Raw genomic sequence first — 20,024 nt, forward strand, 5'->3', positions numbered from 1 at the left:
TCAGTTTTTGAGATGGCTGAATAAGGATGGCCACAGACAACACATTTGTACCTGGGGAAAGCTTTTAGAAATGGAAAAACAATGAGTTATTTGTCCAGACAACTGACCTCGCCAAGTCCCCATGTCTGATGAGGACTTCAGGAGGCCAGGCACGTTCTCGGCTCTGGTTCTAACCAGCAGCCCTGTGTGCACTGGGCAGTACCTATGGCAGACAGGCCGTGGCAGTGGCAGAAAGGCTGAATGGTGCCGCTCAGCATGCGGGGCCAATGATTTAGCAACCAGCTCTGGGCCTGGGAAGATAGGGGTCTGCAGAGAGGGAGACAGCATTTCTGATTCAGTTTCATTCAGGTACCAGTAAAATTTTGTGTTCTCAGGAGTAGGAGCCAGAGGATCATAGGAGAACAGGGGCGGGCACTGAAGGACATGCAGAATTTCTGCTCCTTGTGAGTCAGAGAGCACAGTCACAGAAGGAAGGCACAGGGAAGTGGACACAAGGAACGCACTTCTGCAGCCATTTTTGAGCAGCACAGCTCCCTTTAAGAAGGACTGCTCCATTCCATGAATATGGCTCCTCTATGTAAAATCATTTGCACAGATCACCTAAATTTAAGACAGGGTCTATCCCTTTCATCTAAATGGCAAAGTAGCAACAGAGAGGGGAAGGGAAGAAAGATCAGGAAAACAGCTGAGAGAAAAGACTTAACGAAAAATTATCCTTACTCTATATCGTACAATGAAGCCCTGGTGGTACAATGGTTAAGTGCTCAGCTGCTAAAGAGAATGTTGGCAATTTGAATCCACCAGCCACTCCTTGGAAACCCTATGGGATAGTTCTACTCTGTCATATAGGGTCGCTATGAGTCAGAATCGACTCAACAGCAATGGGTTTGGTTTATGTCGTACAATTTTGGGGGATTTTCTTTTGTAGGGCGGAACTGCAGCTGTTTCAGCTCAACTGTACTGCCATTTCAAGTCAACCAGCCTGCTCCTCAGCCACTGAATTTGGGGTCTAGGCAAAGCTGACTGATCTTAATCTGTAAGGATACAGTTGCTGAACTCTTATACCTCAATTCCAGCTAATGAATGGAATAAACACAAGAATGCACTCTTTTCTTGAATATTACATACTAAAAAGTTAAAAAACAATAACAAACAGGCTCAGACCTTTTCCCCATGTATTCAAGGTTAAATGGATTCCCTCTTTCAGAGTATTTTTACCCCAGTATCAAACCTAGAAACATCAGGCCTATTTCAAATACCCTGGTACACACATCCTATGTCTCTGCTCCCCTGGGCCCCAACTTTTCCAAACTCTAGTCCTTGTGGGGTTTTCTAGAAGCTTGCCTCAGAACTTATTCCATTACATAGTTGGTGGAGCAGGATGTCACAAGTCTAAGCTAAAAAAAGGACTCAAAATTAGGTGCCCAGTCCCCACCCTGCCCTTGGGCAGATGCCTACCTGGGGCTTGTCGGAAGGAAGGTTCGGATGCACACTTCTGTAGCCCTTGGCAGCAAGTGAAGAGGGTTGGGCGTTTCCATTGGCATCAGCATTGGAAGAAAGCCTCCACTCATCTATGAAAAAAACAAAAACCTCTCACTCCCAGGAACATTCCCTGGTTCCCCTCTAACTCGGGAGTCCCTGGTGGAAAGCAAGAATAGAAAAAATGCAAGAGACACCATACCTTCTGAGGAATTCTCTGGCTCCAGACCTACCTACGTTTGGTGCAGAAAGTGATGAAAATGAGAAGAGGAAAAACAGAAATAGTTACATTTGCAGGAAAGAAGCATGGGCTGCCCAGAAGGATGGAAACCCAGTGCCTTGTTGTCTGACTCAAAACGCCCTCAGTCACGATGGCCTAATTACCATAGGAACCCACTCTAAACCATGGTGCACTCACAGGCGCTGACCTTTGAAAACACAAGGCTCACATTCACAGTAATGAAGAAACAATTGTTCCTTGACATTCTTATTTTACAGACAAAAAGGCAGCAGAACGCTCTGCTGTCCAGCGCTCACTTGCTCACTCTCATTTCCCTTCAAGCCTGACGTTGGTTCAGAATGACCTCTCCTCACAGCAGGCGGGGTGAGCTCACAGACCAGAGAGAGGGAGACCTGGATAAGCACTTTGTCCACAGTGTTGGTGCTGGGCTAGGGGTAGAACATGATTTAAGCCCAGAGGCATCTGCTGTGATAACGGATTTTTTTTTTCTCCTGCCTGCTTTTCTTCTTTCCACTATATGAGCGATGAAAACACTTCAAAATCTAATCAGCCATCCTGAGTTTTCAACACACTATAAGGCACCTTTGTCTCCCTTCAGCCGGCTGCCACCTTGCTCTCCCAGCCATTGCCCAGTGCACTGCAGGGTCCCTAAACCTCTCCTAATATGACTCACCTGGCACCACAGGCTGTAGTGCACTGTGGTTATGAGCTGGCCTGGGGAGGCAGCCAGACCTGGATTCAAATCCTGCCTCCACCCTCTACAGGCTCTGTGACCCTGGGCGAGTTATAAGCTTCAGTTTCCCAATCTGCAGAATGGGAATAATGGTATGTCGGCTGCATGAGGGTTGTTATAAGGATTAAATGAGACAATGTATGTGAAACGCTGAGCACAGTGCCCAGCAGAGTTCAATAATGATTACTGATTATCATCATTCTCTGCATCACCTCTTATCTCTACCCTTCATCTAGCCCAGGGGTCTGCAAACTTGCTATAAAGACCCAGAAAGCAAATATTTCAGGCTTTGTGGGCCACACAGTCTTGGTTGCAATTATTCAACTCTGCCACTGTACCACAAAGCAGTCATACACATGAAGAAGCACGGCTGTGTTCCAATAAAACTTTACTTATAAACACTGAAATTTGAATTCCCTATCATTTTCATGTGGCATAAAATTTTTTAACTTTTTTTCAACCATTTAAAAATGTAAAAACCATTCTTAGCTCACAGATCATACAAAAGCATGCATGGGTCAGACTGGCTCACAGGCCATAGTTTGCTGACCCTTGATCTAATGTCACAATGTGACACCTTTGTCTTATAGGAAAACCTTCACTCTCTAGTCTGCACAGGGAGAGTTTCTCTGAACAGCTTCATTAGCCAGATTGGCTGAGGAGTCACTCCTTTAAGCATCAAAAACAATTTTCTCTCAAATTGCAACAATGCTGAATGAAAGAGTTTCTAAAGTGTATTGTGTGCTCTTCTCAGCCTTTTCTCACAAGGATGCTGAGCTCAGTGTGTCCTTCCTGAGGACACAGCGAGTACACTATGAACAGCTATTACTGTACTGATGACTCCATGGGCTGCTTTGCCATGTGAGGTCACCAGCCGCTGCACTACATGGCCCCGGACTGCTGGGACTTCCCTCCTCTGCATCAATCACTTTTTACTGTCCCATCTTCCTTTTAAGTTTCTTCTAGTCAGCCTTGATCTGTCAAGTCATTCTACCACATTTACTATATTTGTGTATAAACTATACAGCAACAGGCTCTGAGTGAGGGGCTGCTCAGTAATGTATATCAACTGTACATGGATTTCAGGGTATATTATTTTGCCTATCTTTTGATGCTCAACTGAGCTCTGTTGAAGTGACATTATCAAACAGGTGAGTCAGGGAAAATTGAGATATGACTATCCCTCCAAATCTCTAGGTATCATAAAGGGACTATCACTCTGGCATCAGACTCCCTAGGCTTTGAATCCTGACTCTGTCTTACTAACTACACACCTCATAACAGATGATTGTCTCACTGTGAACTGGAGGTAATACCTAGCTCTTTTGAGTCATGGGAACTAAATGAAAGTATCTAGCACAAAGTATGTGCTTAGTAAAATCGGAATCCAAAGCATTAGGAAGAACACTTCCAACAGACATAGAAATAAATTAAAGATTGTTGACCTCTGACATTTCATAAATAGCTTCAAGAGCATTATATCCTCGGGAATGGACCCATTTTTTCCTTCCCATTCTCGAGTCTTTAAAACTGTACCTCTCCCCTGTCACCAAAAAAGGTGGTTCCTAGGACCTCTTCAAGTGTTTCTCTCCTCGTTAAGGAGGGTGGTATTTCTGATGTGCCATCATCCTCCATCTGTTTCTGAGTCTTCTGAACGTCCAAGGTTGGTAGCAGTCCAGGGCCATTTGTGCCTGAGTGCAGTAGGATGAAATTTCATAAACATAATCATCAATTATTAACTCTTGATTGAGGAGACTGTGAAAATGCTTCTTTCAATAAATATTACCTTAGAGCTTTCAGGGGCATGGCAGGAAGCCTTGGAAATTTGGATCTGAAATAGGTTTTACAGCCCTGAAGAGACCAAGTCTTTCAGCAAGAAGTATAACTGATTTTGCCTTATCTTTTCCTCCATCTGTTCTTTATATACAGTCTTTTCTTCTGGCTTATGGCTGAAGTCCCCTGATTTTTTCTTTTGACTCATTCTGTGCTAATTTTATTCTAGCCTGTTCTAAAGTTTTTTGTTGTTCAGTTATTCTTGGGATCATGGGATAATTCTCATCATGTTAATCTTGGTGTGTTCCAGTAGAGTATCCAAGGTTACATGAGAGGTGTTAAAAGTGGATCTAAGCATGTTCCAAATCTTATTTGCATTTATTTTTTATGCATACCTCATTTAAAAAAATAAAAGACTTTAATTTAGCTGGACTAGACAAGGTATCTTAATTGCTTTAATGTCAGTTTTCTTGTGATATATTTTTGCTACTGCCGTTTCTGGAGAACAAATCCGAGAGTCGAGTTGATCATAGGTCCAAGAATCTTTACATCCAAAGCTAACTTTGTAGCTTAAAATCGGGCAATATGGACTGGAGTCAACTGGCACAGAATTAACGAAATTTAAGAGCTGAACTGGGCTTTATTATCTGAGTTGGAACACAAGTTGGCATATCAAGCCAGGTCTTCAGGCTAAATCAGACAGAAAGCTTGGTTTCACACCCACCACTAACTTGGGCTCCCTGTCTCCTTCTGACTTGGAGAAACAGGTGGAGTTTCTCTGGACCAACATGATGCTCTCTCAAGACCAAGACCCAGACCCAACCACATACGGAGGCCAGGACACAGGGATACGATACTGAGACCTCTCCCAGGGGTAGGGAGCCAGGACTGAGGTTACTGCAATTCTTTTTAGATGGTTCCTACCCAAAAACCAGGGTCCACATTCAGAGTTTGAGAAGCTGGTCAGTAAGCTATGATCAGGGATCCATAATCAAGCCACAACTCAAGGGCAGGAGTCTGGAGAGTGAGTAAAAACTGGGCAATGCTGAAGGTACCATCTGTCACTCTATCTCAGGCAGCATTTCCATCTTCCCAATGTTCACTTCAATGCAGATGACTCTCAAATCCACATCCTGGGCTCCAAACGCCTATTAAAAATTTCCTCTTAAAAGTCCTTCCCTTGCCAAGAAACTCAGTGTGTTAAAAACTGGAACTCCAACCCCTTTCACAAAAACTCACCTCTATGGGTGTCACAATTATCCTCCTAGTCAACCTGGGAAGATACCTCCTGGTCAGCACAGAGTCCTACCCCTCCTTAGTCCTTAAGTACACGGCATCAAGCCCTGTCATTTCATTCTTGACCCCTGTTCTTCATTCCCACTACCATCACCCTAACCCCAACCCCTCATTGCCTCAAATTTAAACTACTTCAAGTATTTAACAGGCCTCCTGTTAATGACAATGGGTAGCATTTAAGAGCACCAATTACGTGTCCGGCTCTGTGCTAAATGCTCTACATGAAAGAGCTCATTTAACCCCACAAGACTATTATGATCATCTCTAGTTTATAGATGAAAAATTGAGGCTCTCTACAGTTATGTAATTTGCTCATATCACAAAGACAGTTAGGACCAGAGCTGAGGCTCAATAGAGGACTTCTGACCCCAGAAATATACCATCTCTCAAGGGATAATGGAGTTGGAGCAAGGACTAAAAACTTAGGGGGCATTCCTGCAATGTAGGCGTTGAGGGGCTGCATAAGGAAGAAAACTGGGAGAACACAGATGCTCCCAGTCCAGGCAAATAATCAGCAACCTGGAGACCCACAAGGCTTGGAGGAAGTAGTTAAGGCCAGGGAACAAGGCATGGAGGAAGCAGACAGAGCAGCTGGGGCAGATGCTGGCTCCAGTGAAGAGGAATGGAGCTGCATGGTATCTGACATTAGCTATCTAGGAAGGGGCTGGGAATAGGATGCATGCCTAATCCTTCACAAGAGCCACTCACACTTGGGCTCCCGGTGTGAGCATGGCTACCTACAAACGCCAAAACTGTTTTCATAAGTCTGTTCAAGGCCCAAGGACTCCCAGGCCCTAGGATAGGACTGGAGACTGGTGGGGACCAGCAAACTGCCATTCAGAAGCCCATAGGAAGGAAGAGACCAAGATATGAAGAGGTCTGGGGAACCACATGGACACAGCCAAAGCCCAGAGACAGCAGCATGCTAGCCAGTGGGTAGTATGGTAAGAGGCCAAGTTCTCTGTTCCTGAATGTTCCATCTCCAGAGTCATATCCTCTTTTTAATATTACTCCCCAGTGTTGACTCAGTCTAGCATATTATAAAACATTCTTAATTAACGTGGTTTTCCCCCCTCTACTCAAACATAGCTTGTTCCTTTCCACCCACACAGCCCTAGTATACAATCTTGAATTTGTCCCCAGTGAATGAGATTCTGTCTGTGTTAGATCAATTCCCAAACTTCCCAAGGTCATGAAGCATTTTGGACCTGGAAAGGATTGGAAACTAAGCCTCTTGCACTTTATATGGCTTCAGAGGCATTGTGACTTACCCATGGCCAGAAAGCAAGTTAGTGGACTAGGAGTCCAGTCCTGGCTCTTTTGTTGCAACAAACTGCCTCTTACCCTCACCTAACACACCCTGAATTATTCTTCCTTTTCCTCCCTTCACCACATTTCCCATCACAGTTACCAGTGACTAGCTTAGTACCTGGCACACAAATGATACTGAATGAATTAATGCTGATTTAAATTCAATGATCTCAACTTATGAGGAGGAAAATAACCTACTAAGATTAATTTACTGTAAAGTGTTCATGACTGATTGCTCCCCCCAATTCTTCAGAGTTTTACATTTTAATTTTTTTTTCAAAGATATATTTTTTTCAACCAAATTAGTCTGTAGAACTTCATGAGATGTAGGTTTATTTGAAGACTACAGAGGACTTCCTAAAGTAACTCAAATCACTATACAGTACTCATAGCACAGCCAACACATGGTGGTGTTGGGTGCTGTCGAGCTGGTTTCAACTCATAGCAACCCTATGTACAACAGAATGAAGCACTGCCTGGTCCCGTGCCATCCTCACAATCATTGTTATGCTTGGGTCCATTGTTGCAGCCACTATGTCGATCCATCTCGTTGAGGGTCTTCCTCTTTTTCACTGACCCTCCACTCTACCAAGCACGATGTCCTTCTCCAGGAACTGGTCCCTCCTGATAACATGTCCAAAGTATGTGAGACGAAGTCTCACCATCCTTGCTTTTAATGAGCATTCCAGCTGTACTTCTTCCAAGACAGATCTGTTCGTTCCTCTGGCAGTCCATGGTATATTCAATATTCTAACTCCAAGTCTTTGCACATTTCATTATAATACTTTACTTTGTCTTCTATAGCTTCCCTTTGAAACCTTCTGTTCAGCTCTTTTACTTCATCATTTCTTCCATTCACTTTAGCTATTCTACCTTCAAGAGAAACTTTCAGAGTCTCTTCTGACATCCATTTTGGTCTTTTCTTTCTTTCCTGTCTTTTTAATGATATCTTGCTTTCTTCATGTATGATATCCTTGATGTCATTCCACAACTTGTCTGGTCTTTGGTCATTAGTGTTTAATCTGTCACATCTATTCTTGAGAAAACCTCTAAATCCAGGTGGGATATACTCAAGGTTGTACTTTGGGTCTCGTGCACTTGTTCTAATTTTCTTCAACTTCAACTTGAACTTGTATGTGAGCAACTGACAGTCTGTTCCACAGTTGGCCCCGGCCTTGTTCTGATGGATGATTTTGAGCTTTTCCATATTCTTTCCACAGATGTAGTTAATTTGATTCCTGGTATTCCATCTGGTGAGGTCCACATGTATAGTCACCATTTATATTGTTGAAAAGGTATTTGCATGGTGAGGTGTATATGTAGCATGTGTGTTCTACTCTATACATGTATGTTCACACTCTAACCACTAGGAGGAGCTCAAGGCTCCCTCTCCTCCACCACCCTCCATTCTCTGCCATAGGATCAGCCAGGCAGTTGCTAAGGTCATCGTATTGGGCTATGGGGTTGAGGATATGGCCCTTCCTTTAAACCAACCCATATGATCTAAAGCTTGGGAGCTGGATCTTCCCTAGTTAGGCCTGCACAGACTGGATTAGGCTAGTTTTAGGAAGAAATTACTTGGTATCCTCTCCTGAGCCCCACCTTTCCTAGAGTGGCAACCACAGTGGGTCAGTAGTCACGTGTGGGCTCAGGAGCATGGGGCCAAGGAGTCACTCCACCGCCCACTTTTAGTGCTGTAGGGCATACAGACCTCCCCTCTCCAGAAGCACAATGGCCTCACACCCTTCTCACACAGCTCCGAACTCTTCCCTCCTCTTGGAGGAGTAGCACACCTGGTTTGCTTTCAGAGGGTGGCGTTTTCTGAGGGCTCTCAAGGCTACTGCTTGGGATTTCTCTGTAGGAGGAAGAGGCCCGGAGAGTCACCGCTCCCTTCCCGGTGCAGACTTTTGTAGGATCCATGTCTGAAAAGAAAAGACCCAAAAGAGAAGCCTGGATCCAATATTCACAAAGGAAGAAAGCAACAGTCAGCTAGCAAATTGTTACAGCTGGGGAATGAGATGAACCCAGTTATTGCCAGGCGCAGTCTTCAAACGCTTGGGATCAATGAAAAATTAATGTGTGGGTGGTGGAGAGGGATAAGCCCCACGTTCAGAGGTTTGCTGCCAGGCATCATGAGGTTAGGGGAAAATGAACTGTATAAATGTGTGAGTTCAATATCTGCAGAAAACACTTCAAAATGAAAGCAGGTGTATTACTTTTATTAAATGAAGTTTAGGCGGGTGAGCAGGCTTCTGACCAATTAGCTAGGCAAGTTCAAGAAAGACTTTATGTCAGATTTCTCAGGCTCCTAGATCACCCTTCTTACAAAAAAAAAAAAAAAAACAAATTGGCAACCTAGGGAACCGGGTGGTTGAGGAGAACCAATGTTCTTTGCAGTTTTCCAATGGGAAAAGGAAAGAAAATCTCTTGAATCAGCAAGTCAAGTCCCCTGAAATGATGAGACAAAAGGATATGCTGCCTGGGGAGAAAGATCATGGGTGAGAGCGCCTCATATTCCAAGCTTAATAACGAAAAGTCACACCAAAGAAAACAACTAGAAACACTAACTCCTTCAATGCACGGTGTTCATCGCACCCCAGCTGAGCCTTCCCTGGACTCCCACCCCTCCCACAGTCTCACAATAGCCTCATAACAGACCCAGGTCATCTTTAAGAATTCCATTTAGAAGAATTTGAAAATCAGCTTCAAACAATCCGCATGCCCACCCTCCAGGAAAGTCAGTAATGAGGAGGCAACTGCTATAGACCACACGGTTCTAGAAGGTATATGTGCTAAATGTTTCTTTCTGTGCAGCTAGCTGAACTGAACTTCATGGTTGCTTTCTGCAAATTGCTCACAGCCTGGATCCCTCACCTAAAATTAGCAAGATTAGGATTATGGGCTAAAGTACAAGAGAACTCTGGGCAGGATGTGTGCTCAGACATCCAACTCCTCCCCATCCTGGGCCAGGACAGAGAGAAGCAAAGCCTCTTCTCCCCTGCTTTCCACTCCAGCAGGCCCTTCCTGACAGCTCAGATAGAACGGTCATTAGCGCTCCAGAAGAGCAGGTCTGCCCCACTGGCGCCTCTTCCAGTGAAAGCCAAGCACAAAAACACAATGTATGGCAGAGCATCTGACCTGTCCAACCCCATCAAGAGGATAAGTGAATGATGCCACAAAATGATTGGGAAAACTGGTTCACAGCCATTTCCAAAGAATGAGGGTCAATCTGGCAGAAAAAGCCCATTGACAGGTTCCAGGGCTCACAGCCAGGTTTGCCCAACTCCTGAAAGCACCAGTAGGATAAAGCACCGCCTATGCCTCACTTGGGAGTTCTGGTGGTACAGTGGTTAAGGACTCAGCTTCCAACCGAAAGGTCAGCAGTTTGAGCCCACCAGCTCTGCAGGAGAAAGATGTGGCGGTCTGCTCCCGTAAAGATTTACACGCTTGGAAACCCTATGGGGTAGTTTTGCTTTGTCCTATAAGGTCACTATGAGTCGTAATCAACGGCAGTGAGTTTGGTTTGGTTTTGGTATGCCTCACTTGGGGGTCCCTGGGGTGGTGCAAATGGTTTGTACTTGACTACTAACCAAAAGGTTGGCTATCTGAACCCATTCAGCGGCTCCACAGAAGAAAGCCTTGGCAATCTGCTTCTGTAGGGATTACAGCCAAGAAAATCCCATGGAACTCAGTTCTACTCTGTAACACATGGGATCATCATGAGTCAGATTCAACTCGATGGCAGTGAGTTTTTTTGGGGGGTGGAGGGGAGGTGGCGTATGCCTCACTTTGTCCCATTTTGTACAGAAGTAAGCTCTGAGATATAGCCCAAATCTGAAGTGCAGCTCCTTCCTGGAGGAGAGGCAGGAAGTAACTGCAGGTGAAGTGGGGCTGGGGGCACTCTGGGGAAGTCTAAGGTCTGGCAGCCAAGGCAGCTGCTTCAGATTCAGCCCAATCCAGAGGTTCCCTGCAAACCCACGTCAACCCCGGGAGAGACTGGAGTTTTAAATAAAGTACTGGGAATTGGAAAGCTATAGGGAGAACCAGACAAGTTTATGGGCTCCAGACCCCCCCTAGAGTATATGTTTAGCCTCTGGACTGACCCTTTTGCTAAAGAAAGGAGGAATAAGCCATCTGTCCTCAGTTCTTCTCCACACTTGCTGGCTCACAAACACATGCACTCATATACAGACACAGAGGAAGAAAGGAAACAAACCAGCCAAGGCAGAGAGAATGTCTCCTAAACATGCAAGGATTAAGCCTCAAAGTATTTGTTGGGAGGAAAGGAGAAAGAAGGAAAGCATGATCTGCTAACAGTTAAAAAAGGGACAGACCAACCCAAGGAGAGATACCTGTCCGGAGTACTAGGCCTGCAGAGCTTTTCACTGTCTTCACAGGAATTATTTTAACAGCAGAAATAGAGCGTGCACGTAAAGGGTCGGCAGTGGCTGAAAACACAAAAGGGTAAATGGTGCATCCAGACGGAACTTTTGGGAAACACTCAGGCAGTTGAGGAACTAGGCAGGGACAATAGGAGGAAGTCGCCCACACAAAAAGAATAATACAAAGAACAGTAGATGCAGTAATTAAAAATAACCTGCTTTCTCTCTTTTAGGGTTATAGACCCATACCGCGGAGCCCTCCCTCCAACCATCACCCAGATACAGTTGGTCAGGGTTTATCTGTGCCTCCTGCCACACCGGGAGTTTGCCAAGGCCCTGGACAAAGAGATTTACAGAGACACAGATGGCCTGGCAGAGAGAGGAAAGGGAGAGCAATCAGAGTCCAAGGGGCCCCTTGGAAGAACACTCAGTGTGCACACTGGGGGGAGGCCCAAGGAAGCAAGCTATGGCCTGTAGACCCCAGATGAGGGGAGGAAGGAAAAGAACAAGTCGTTAGTTGCCTGGTCCCTTCAGCCATCACAGCTGCTTCCTCCAAATCATAACTTCTAGGGTCCTGGGTTTGCTCTGCCAATCATATCCTTCTTGCCCCACTTAAGTGAGAATCCCCATCTGTTGGGCAGCAGATGGTCTTGGTTAAATACAGTCTTTCCTGGTCAAGAGGTGGCCAAGCATCCCAAGTGTAAGCTCAAAACTCTGGGCAGCACCCAAATAGCACAGACCAGGGTCCAGACACCCAGCTGAACTTTCAGAAAGGCTGGGGCAAGTGCCTGGGATGCAGTCAGGCTGGTGTCCTTAAGTTCTGGGTGGTCCTGGTTATCAACCTGCAGGGTTCCTTGGGCTCCCTGCCTCCCCAGATTCTGGAGTGTCAATGGTGGGCACATCCCCAAACCCTCCTTCCCAGAGCAAGCCTGTTGTGAGGCCTCCTTTTGTCCTCTCTCTCCAATGGAAGTGAATAAAGAGAATAGGGAGCTCATGTGCTAGAGTGCCAATGCTGCTCCAATGAATGTCGCTAGGAGGTCCTGTGGCCACAGATAATGCCTGGGGGACAGGGCTGTTCGGGAAGCAAGACTGTCATTGATGAATCAGCCATCATGGTGGCAAGCCAGTCAAGGGGACCAGGGCGAGGGGAGGCACTTCAGCGGTGGACAATGCACCCTTCCAGTTGATTGTGCTGCTACTGCCTATGGCATATGGCAGTCAATAACTAACTTCATAACGATACTCCACATATTAAGATACAAAATGCTTTCTCGGCAATTTTACTGACTGCTCCTATGACCACCTGGGTGCCTGGCTGGGTGGGAGAAGTTTTGTTACCATCTCCAGGTGAAGAAGCAAAAGGCTCCCAGAGCTCCAATGTCCTGGTTCCTGGTTCAGGGACCACCCCAGGCCACCCAGTGACCCTCAGGATACATCTGCCTCCTTCTTTCCAGTCAAAGGTGGGTCTTACCAAGGAAAGAGTGGAATCCATTTCTATCTGCCATCCTCCCCTCTTCCCCTTCAAATCTCTTGTATAAATGAATTCACAGGGATGGGGCTGGTGGCCCCGCAGGTTTTAAAGCATGGAAACACCCACCCCTCTCCACACTCCTCACTGGATGCTTAAATACTCCCCTGTACCCACTCCACAGTACAGTCCTTCAACATTCCCTAAGTGCAACTTAGCCAAGATTGTCGGAGACCCCAAGACCACAGCAGACACAGCCCCAAACCAAGAATGGAGGAAGGCAGCTGGTGGGGAAACAAAGAGGCAAGGAAAACAGGACCCAGCCACCAAGGAAGCCACCCCCAAACCAAGTGGACCCCCATCTCTCTACCTCCTCCTGCTCTGTATGCCTTCCCTCTCTGACTGGCTTCTTCGGAGTCTACACTTTGCCTTGTCTCAAGAGAAATACTTGATTGAACCAGATGGAAATTACAATCAAAGGCCAAACATGTCAAACTCTGAAATTACTCTTTGACAGCTGTTGCATTCTGACTTAAAAACCCAATGCCAGGATTTTTGTCCTTCCTTTCTGACACCATAAAATCTAGTTGGATGAGTGAACACAGAATCATTGGAACCCAGAATTTGAGCATGGCAATAAGTATTGCAGATGATCAAACTCCCTCATTTTACAGATGAGGAAACTCATACCCGCAAAGATGAAGGGCCTCCCAAGAGGCCTCTGATTGTGAGCAGCAGAATCGGGACTTGAACCCAAATCTCACCACTCCAATTTGAGTGCTCCCTGCATGCTGCATTGGTCAGCCCCACTGCCTGGCTTCTTGGGCTGCCACATTGAGAATGTCAGAATGAGAGACCCCAGTGCAAACAGGGCCTTAAAGGTCATCTTCACCATTTATTTCACATTTAAATCTTTCATCCTAAAAGTTTTAAAGGCTGAAAATATGAGATGATGCACATGAAACTAATGCCACTGCAATAACTGATTTTTAATGCCTAAGGTCAGGGCTGTGATGGTGTCACTATTGTGCTATAGGTGAGGATGAAATGCCAGGTAAGGAAGATTTCAGGCTGGTAAATGCTGTATGCAGCAGGCATGAAGAACACCTCCAACCAGGTATCTGATCGGCTATACACAGCATCCCTGTGAGCTAGGACCAGTTTTTAACACTGTCATCTCATAGTATGGAAATGGCAGCCTCAGACTCACAAGATGCCAGAATGAGCTCACGGTCTCAGAAAAATCAGTGCAGGAAACAGGTCTCCTGTTCATGGCCTGATTAGGCCAATGACTGTTGCCACCAGGCAGGTGGGCAGCCCAGGCCAACATACTATGCTCCTTCTGGAAAAGCTTTCCAGGACTGAGCCCTGGTTTCTCGTTCAGAGCCTTACCTTTGTCTTGCCCATTGTTGCCTGGTGCCAACCCGTTCACCACGGCCTTAGAAGCATCAACATCACATTCTGAAAGAAAGAAAAAGAGCACAAGGCTTGTCATCATGCATCCCTAATATCTACTAAGCCAGAGGAGCTGGGGGCAGAGTGGAGATTGGAGAGCAAAAGTGGGTGGGGTCCTGCACTGGCAGACCTTGGAGTGGTTCCATCCACCCCAACACACATCCTGTTGGTTTATCCCCACTCAGGTTTCTTGGGTTTGGAGAATGGTCTCTAAGGTGTCATTGGGGAGCTCTGAAAACACTGTGTGGCCTGAACCAGGGAAGATACAAAAGCTCTTTGTGGAGGGAGTGTGTTGTGGTGATGTATGTTCTTTTGCCTCCTTGCTATGGCTTCCTTTCCGATATTTACGAAAAATCTACACAATTCCCTCTAAATGGCCCTCCTACAAAGGCCTATCTTCCTAGTCTATCTTAGTCCAGAAGCTCTGCTAAAATCTGTTTAGCATTATAGCAACACATAAGCCTCTGCTGACAGACCGGTAGTGACTGTGCATGAAGTACACTGGCCGGGAATTGAACTCAGGACTCCCACATGGGAGGTGAGAATTCTACCACTGAACCACCAATGCTTCATGCTATGTACTTTAATTCTCACAAAATCCCAAAGAGTTGGTGCTGTTACATCCATTTTACACAGGAGAATGCAGAGAAAGGTCCACCATAAATCTGAGGCCACACATGCAGTGTGATGAGGCCCGGGTGAGACTTAGACTATTCCACTCCAGAGTCCTCCTTGCTCCTAACAATATGCTACCCTGCACAGTTTAGGACTTGGCTGAAAGGGCACTGTATGTAAATAAACAAAAAGCCTTGTTTTAATTGATAAATGTCTCTGATAACACTCTAGAAATAGCACAGGATTAGGAGGTCCTAGAAGACGCAGGAAGGCGGTTGTCATTGTGATGTTCACGTGGTCATCCCCACCCAGCCTGTTGGTCCCAGTCTCCAGGGCATGCTCAGTAGCCTCAGTAGCCAAGGTGGGCTTTAATCTCCAGATGGAAACTTCTTTGTTTGGAAGCCTGGACTGGAAACCTGATAACTCCTGGCTGCACAAGAAACAGATCTGTTCTCTCCACTGTATTCTCCAGCCCAAGCTTTCTACCTCAGCCCCAAACTAAAAATACTGAAATCTGGTCATCTGTTTAGGTCTTCGTTTTTACTATCAAAGGCATACCAAATGGGTGAGCAAGCTGCTCTAGCAGCCTTTGTGAAGGAAGTGTTGGATTAGTTCACACTCCGGGGCAATGGCAGTCTATCGGCTTCTGCTGCAGTTACTAGGATTAAGGAATGCCACTGAGGTGTATGCATATGTCAAAACTGATCAACTTGTATACTTAAGATACAGTTTATTGCAGACCAATTACATCTCCATAAAGCTGTTGAAAATAGAGGGGGAAAGGGCAACTGTGGATTAAAGACATGGTGCATATAAAGAGCACAGTTTTGGATACACAGTAGGTGCTCAATAGAGCATTAATAACAAAAGTGGTGCTGATGATGATTTATGATAAAGCTTGGGTTCTTACTGAGGTCTCAAAAAAAAAAAAAAAAAAAAAATGCCGCCAAGGCCTTTAGAGCATGTGGGAAATCCGGGTAAGGTGCCAAGATAAGCTTTGCTAAGGACAGAAAGACAAGTTTAAAATGACTTACCAGAGCTCATGGTGATGTCAGGACAGGTCTTCTTCAAGTGGGGCTCTGAATCGCTCTGCAGAAAAACCACCACCACACAACGGGATCAATGCATGGCAGTGTTATAGATGGAATTGTGTCCCCCCAAAATGTGTGTCAACTTGGCTAGGCCGTGATTCCCAGTATTGTGTGCTTGTCTACCATTTTGTGCTCGGATATGATTAGTCTATGTGTTGTAAATCTAACCTCTATGATGTTAATGAGGCAGGACTCAAATCTACAGGATTAGGTTGTATCTTGAGTCAATCTCTTCTAAGATATAACAGAGAGAAGCCAGCAGAGGGGAGAGGGACCTCATATCACTGAGAAAGAAGGACCGGGAGGGGTGCGCATACTTTGAAACCAGGGTCCCTGGGCTGAGAAGCTCCTAGACTAGGGGAAGACTAATGACATGGGCCTTCCCCCAGAGCCAACAGAGAGAAAAGGCCTTCCCACTAGAGCTAGTGCTCTGAATTTGGACTTCTAGCCTCTTAAACTGTGTGAGAATAAATTTCTCTTTGTTAAAGCTATCCATTTGTGGTATTTCTGTTATAGCAGCACTAGATAATTAAAATCACATGCTGTTGAAGAGAAATTTCCCTATTTATCTTCTATAGCATTCAAAGTGCAACCACCATGAGACTCACTACCAGTAAGCTGAAAGCAGAAGTCACTCAGCCAGGCCTTGAGCACATCACTCACCCTCCCTGCACTCAGTCTTGTCACTCGTAGTTGGTTTAGATGCTATCCCAGATCTCTTCCACTCTAACATTTTATGAGAACGCTCAAGTTACATGAGTGCACATACGTCAAAGAAGGATTAAAAAAATTAAAAAAACACAAATTTTAGGACAAAGAGGTAAAGTCACAACAAACTGATTATCAGAGGTTACTAATAATATTAGTGAACACTTGCATATAGCACTTCATGCATGAGGAAATGTTCCAAGTGCTTTAGATATATAAACTCATTTGAACCTCACAACAACCCTATGGGGTAAGTACTAATACTGCGTTATTCTACACAGATGAGGAAACTGAGGCACAGACAGGTGAAGTAACTTGCTTAGCTAGGTGACAGAGTTGATACTGGAATCCAGGTGGTGTTGCTCTAATGCCCAAGTTCTTAGCAGCTATACTTTACTGCCCTCAGGTGGGAACACATTCCATTTACTGACCACTGATGGGCTGATAATCCTCTGATTCAGTATGGTCTCAAATCAAGGAAAGCTTAAATTGTACAGGCAGGGTGAAGGGTAATACAGTACACAATACTGGGAAAGGCAGCACAACCTGTACAAGGCAAGGTCATGGTAACTCCATAGACACATCCAAACTCCCTGAGGGACCAAATTGCTGGGCTGAGGGCCGTGGGGACCATGTCCTCGGGGAACATCCAGCTCAACTGGATGTAACATAGTTTATGAAGAATATGTTCCACATTCTACTTTGGTGAGTAGCATCTGGGGTCTTAAAAGCCTGTGAGTAGCCATCGAGGATATTCCACTGGTCTCACCCCTTCGGGAGCAAGGAAGAATGAAGAAAACTAAAGATACAAGGGAAAGATTAGTCCAAAGGACTAATGGACCACATCTACCATGGCCTCCACCAGACTGAGTCCAGTACAACTAGATGGTGCCCGGCTACCACCACTGACTGCTCTGACAGGGATCACAATAGAGGGTCCCAGACAGAGCTGGAGAACAATGTAGAACAAAATTCTAACTCAAAAAGAAAGACCAGACTTGCTGACCCGACAGAGACTGGTGAAACCCTGAGAGTATGGCCCCTGGACACCCTTTCAGCTCAGTAATGAGGCCACTGCTGAGGTTCACCCTTCAGCTAAAGACTGAACAGTCCCATGTAACAAAACAAGACTAAGGGGTGCAGTAGCCCTGGGACAGGGACTGGAAGGCAAGAGGGAACAGGAAAGCTGGTAGTAGGGAACCCAGGGTTGAGAAGGGAGAGTGTTGACATGTCGTGGGGTTGTTAACCAATGTCATAGAACAATGTGTGTACTAACTGATGAGAAACTAGTTTTATAAAGCCTCATCTAAAGTACAATTAAAAAAAGAAAATAAATTGTACAGGCAATGCACTAACATATCCAGAAAATCTCTTACTGAGGTATAATTTGCACACAACAAAATATATCCATTTTATTCAATTTGATGAGTTTTGACAAGTATATACAGTCTTATACCCACTACCACAATCATGATATGAATCATTTCCATCACCTCCAAAAGTTCTCTTGTGCCCCTCTATGGTGAAGTCCCATCACAAGTCCCTGGCAACCACCCATCTGCTGTCACTTGTTTTACCTTTTCTAGAATTTTATATAAATGGAATCATAGTGTATGTAATCTTTTATGCCTGGCTTCTTTCACTGAACATAATACTTTATAAATCAACTAGCCACAAATGTTTAGGTCTATTTCTAGACTCTATTCTGTTCCATTGGTCTATATTATCTATCTTTATGCCAATAACATGCTCTCTAGATTACTATAGTTTTATAGTAAGTCTTGAAATCAGGTAGTGTGAGCCCTCCAACTTCATTCCTTTTGAAATCATGTTGGCTATTCTAAGAGGTCCTCAGCATTCCTAAAGTGTAAAATCATCTTGCAAATTTCTACCAAAAAAAAAAAAGAAAAGAAAAGTTGGCTGGGTTTTATTAGGATAATATTGAATCTACGCATCAAGCTGGGGAAAACTAATATTTTAACAATATTGAGATCCGATTCATGAGTACAGCATATCTCTCCCTTTATTTTGGATCTTCTTTAATTTCCCTCAGCAATGTTTTATAATTTTTAGAATACAAGTCTTGCTCACACTTTGAATAGCAAGGTCCTAGAGAACAAAAGTGAAGGTCACAAAATTTGAAAAGCCAGTCTTCGGGATATATAGAACCTTGTTACCTAAAGTGTAGTCCACAGGTCAGTAGCAATGGCGGCAGCTGGGAGCTTATTAAAAATGCAGAAGCTCAGTACATCAATATTCATTGCAGCACTATTCACAATGCCAAAAGATAGTGCAAAAATGGCGTAGAGGCAGTGCCTGACCTCCTCCTACCCTACAAGGGGGAAGGAGAAACAAGACCAACAGCCCAAGGCTGATTCCAATGAGGTCAGACATGCCTCCTCTCTCCACCATCTCTACTAATTCTGACACCAATCGTCCCTCACACAACACTCTACTTCCCTGCTGGGTTTGGTAATTCATTGCAATGGATACGCAGAACTCAAAGACCATACTCACAATTACTGGGTTTATTGTAAGGGAAGTAACAGTTACAATTTAGGCTCAGAACACTCAAAATACAGTTCTTCCCTCAGGATAGCCTCTTCCCAGCTGTGCTGGCAGGCACGCCTCTCCCTGGCGCTCAGTCTCTGCCCAAAGGCACTCAGCTCTCTCTCTCTGTGGACTGGAAAGCCCAGTAAGCATCTCCTGTTGCCAAGTCTCTGCGGCTTAGTCTCTCCTTCCTTGGGGCTTAGTCTCTCCTTCCTTGGTTGTGAGCTCCTCCTCCCTGCTCTGGAATTGACTCTCTTTTAAGGCAAAACAGACCAATCCCTTTGGTAGGCCACAATTACCCTATCACACAATCACCTGGGTAAGAGTTGTAAGCCCATGGCTAGAAAGGCCACACAAAAAGTCACTGATGGCACCACAGGTAGAAATAACACAAGTATCCATTAACAGACGAAAGCATAAATAAAGTGTGGTACACACATGCAATGGAATATTATTCATCCATAAAGAGAAAGGAAGCTTTGATACATGTTATGACATGGATGAACCTGGGAAATGTTATGCTTAGTGAATACATCAGACACAAAAGGGCAAATATTATTATGATCCCACTTATATGAAATATCTAGAATAGGCAATTCATTGAGACAGAAAGTAAACTAGAGGTAACTAGGGGATGGGGGAGTTACTGCTGAAGGGGTAATGGGTTTCCGCTTGGAGTGATGAAAAACTTTCGGAAATGCACAGTGGTGATAACTGCACAGGGTTAATGTCAATGAGTTTCATATATTAAAATGATTAAAATGGCAAAATTTTTCTTATATATATTTTACCACAATAATTTTTTTTTTAATATAGAAGTTCAGACTCCACCCCAGACCTACTGAATCAGAGTCTGCATTTTAACAAGATCCCCCAGGTAATCCCTATGAACTTTACAGTGTGAGAAGCAATGACGGAGATA

The 20,024-nt window shown here is 44.8% G+C and overlaps 1 protein-coding gene and 1 non-coding gene across 10 annotated transcripts in view; both read right to left on the bottom strand.

The window, feature by feature from the left end:
* SORBS1 (sorbin and SH3 domain containing 1) overlaps window positions 1–20,024 on the bottom strand; it is a 248,800-nt gene that overhangs the window by 101,170 nt on the left and 127,606 nt on the right. For all 9 annotated transcript variants that reach the window (XM_049855961.1, XM_049855957.1, XM_049855953.1 and 6 more), the window contains 4 exons: window positions 15,788–15,842; window positions 14,076–14,144; window positions 8,627–8,755; window positions 1,459–1,571 (listed from right to left, as the gene is read on the bottom strand). In XM_049855961.1, coding sequence (XP_049711918.1) covers window positions 1,459–1,571; window positions 8,627–8,755; window positions 14,076–14,144; window positions 15,788–15,797 — 321 coding nt within the window. In that variant the 5' untranslated portion in view covers window positions 15,798–15,842. The remainder of the gene's footprint in view (window positions 1–1,458; window positions 1,572–8,626; window positions 8,756–14,075; window positions 14,145–15,787; window positions 15,843–20,024) is intronic.
* Window positions 14,636–14,706, bottom strand: TRNAG-CCC (transfer RNA glycine (anticodon CCC)). The gene has a single exon. It is a non-coding gene; the product is annotated as a tRNA-Gly (tRNA).

Source organism: Elephas maximus, chromosome 16, assembly GCF_024166365.1.
Source record: "Elephas maximus indicus isolate mEleMax1 chromosome 16, mEleMax1 primary haplotype, whole genome shotgun sequence".
NCBI lineage: Eukaryota > Metazoa > Chordata > Mammalia > Proboscidea > Elephantidae > Elephas > Elephas maximus.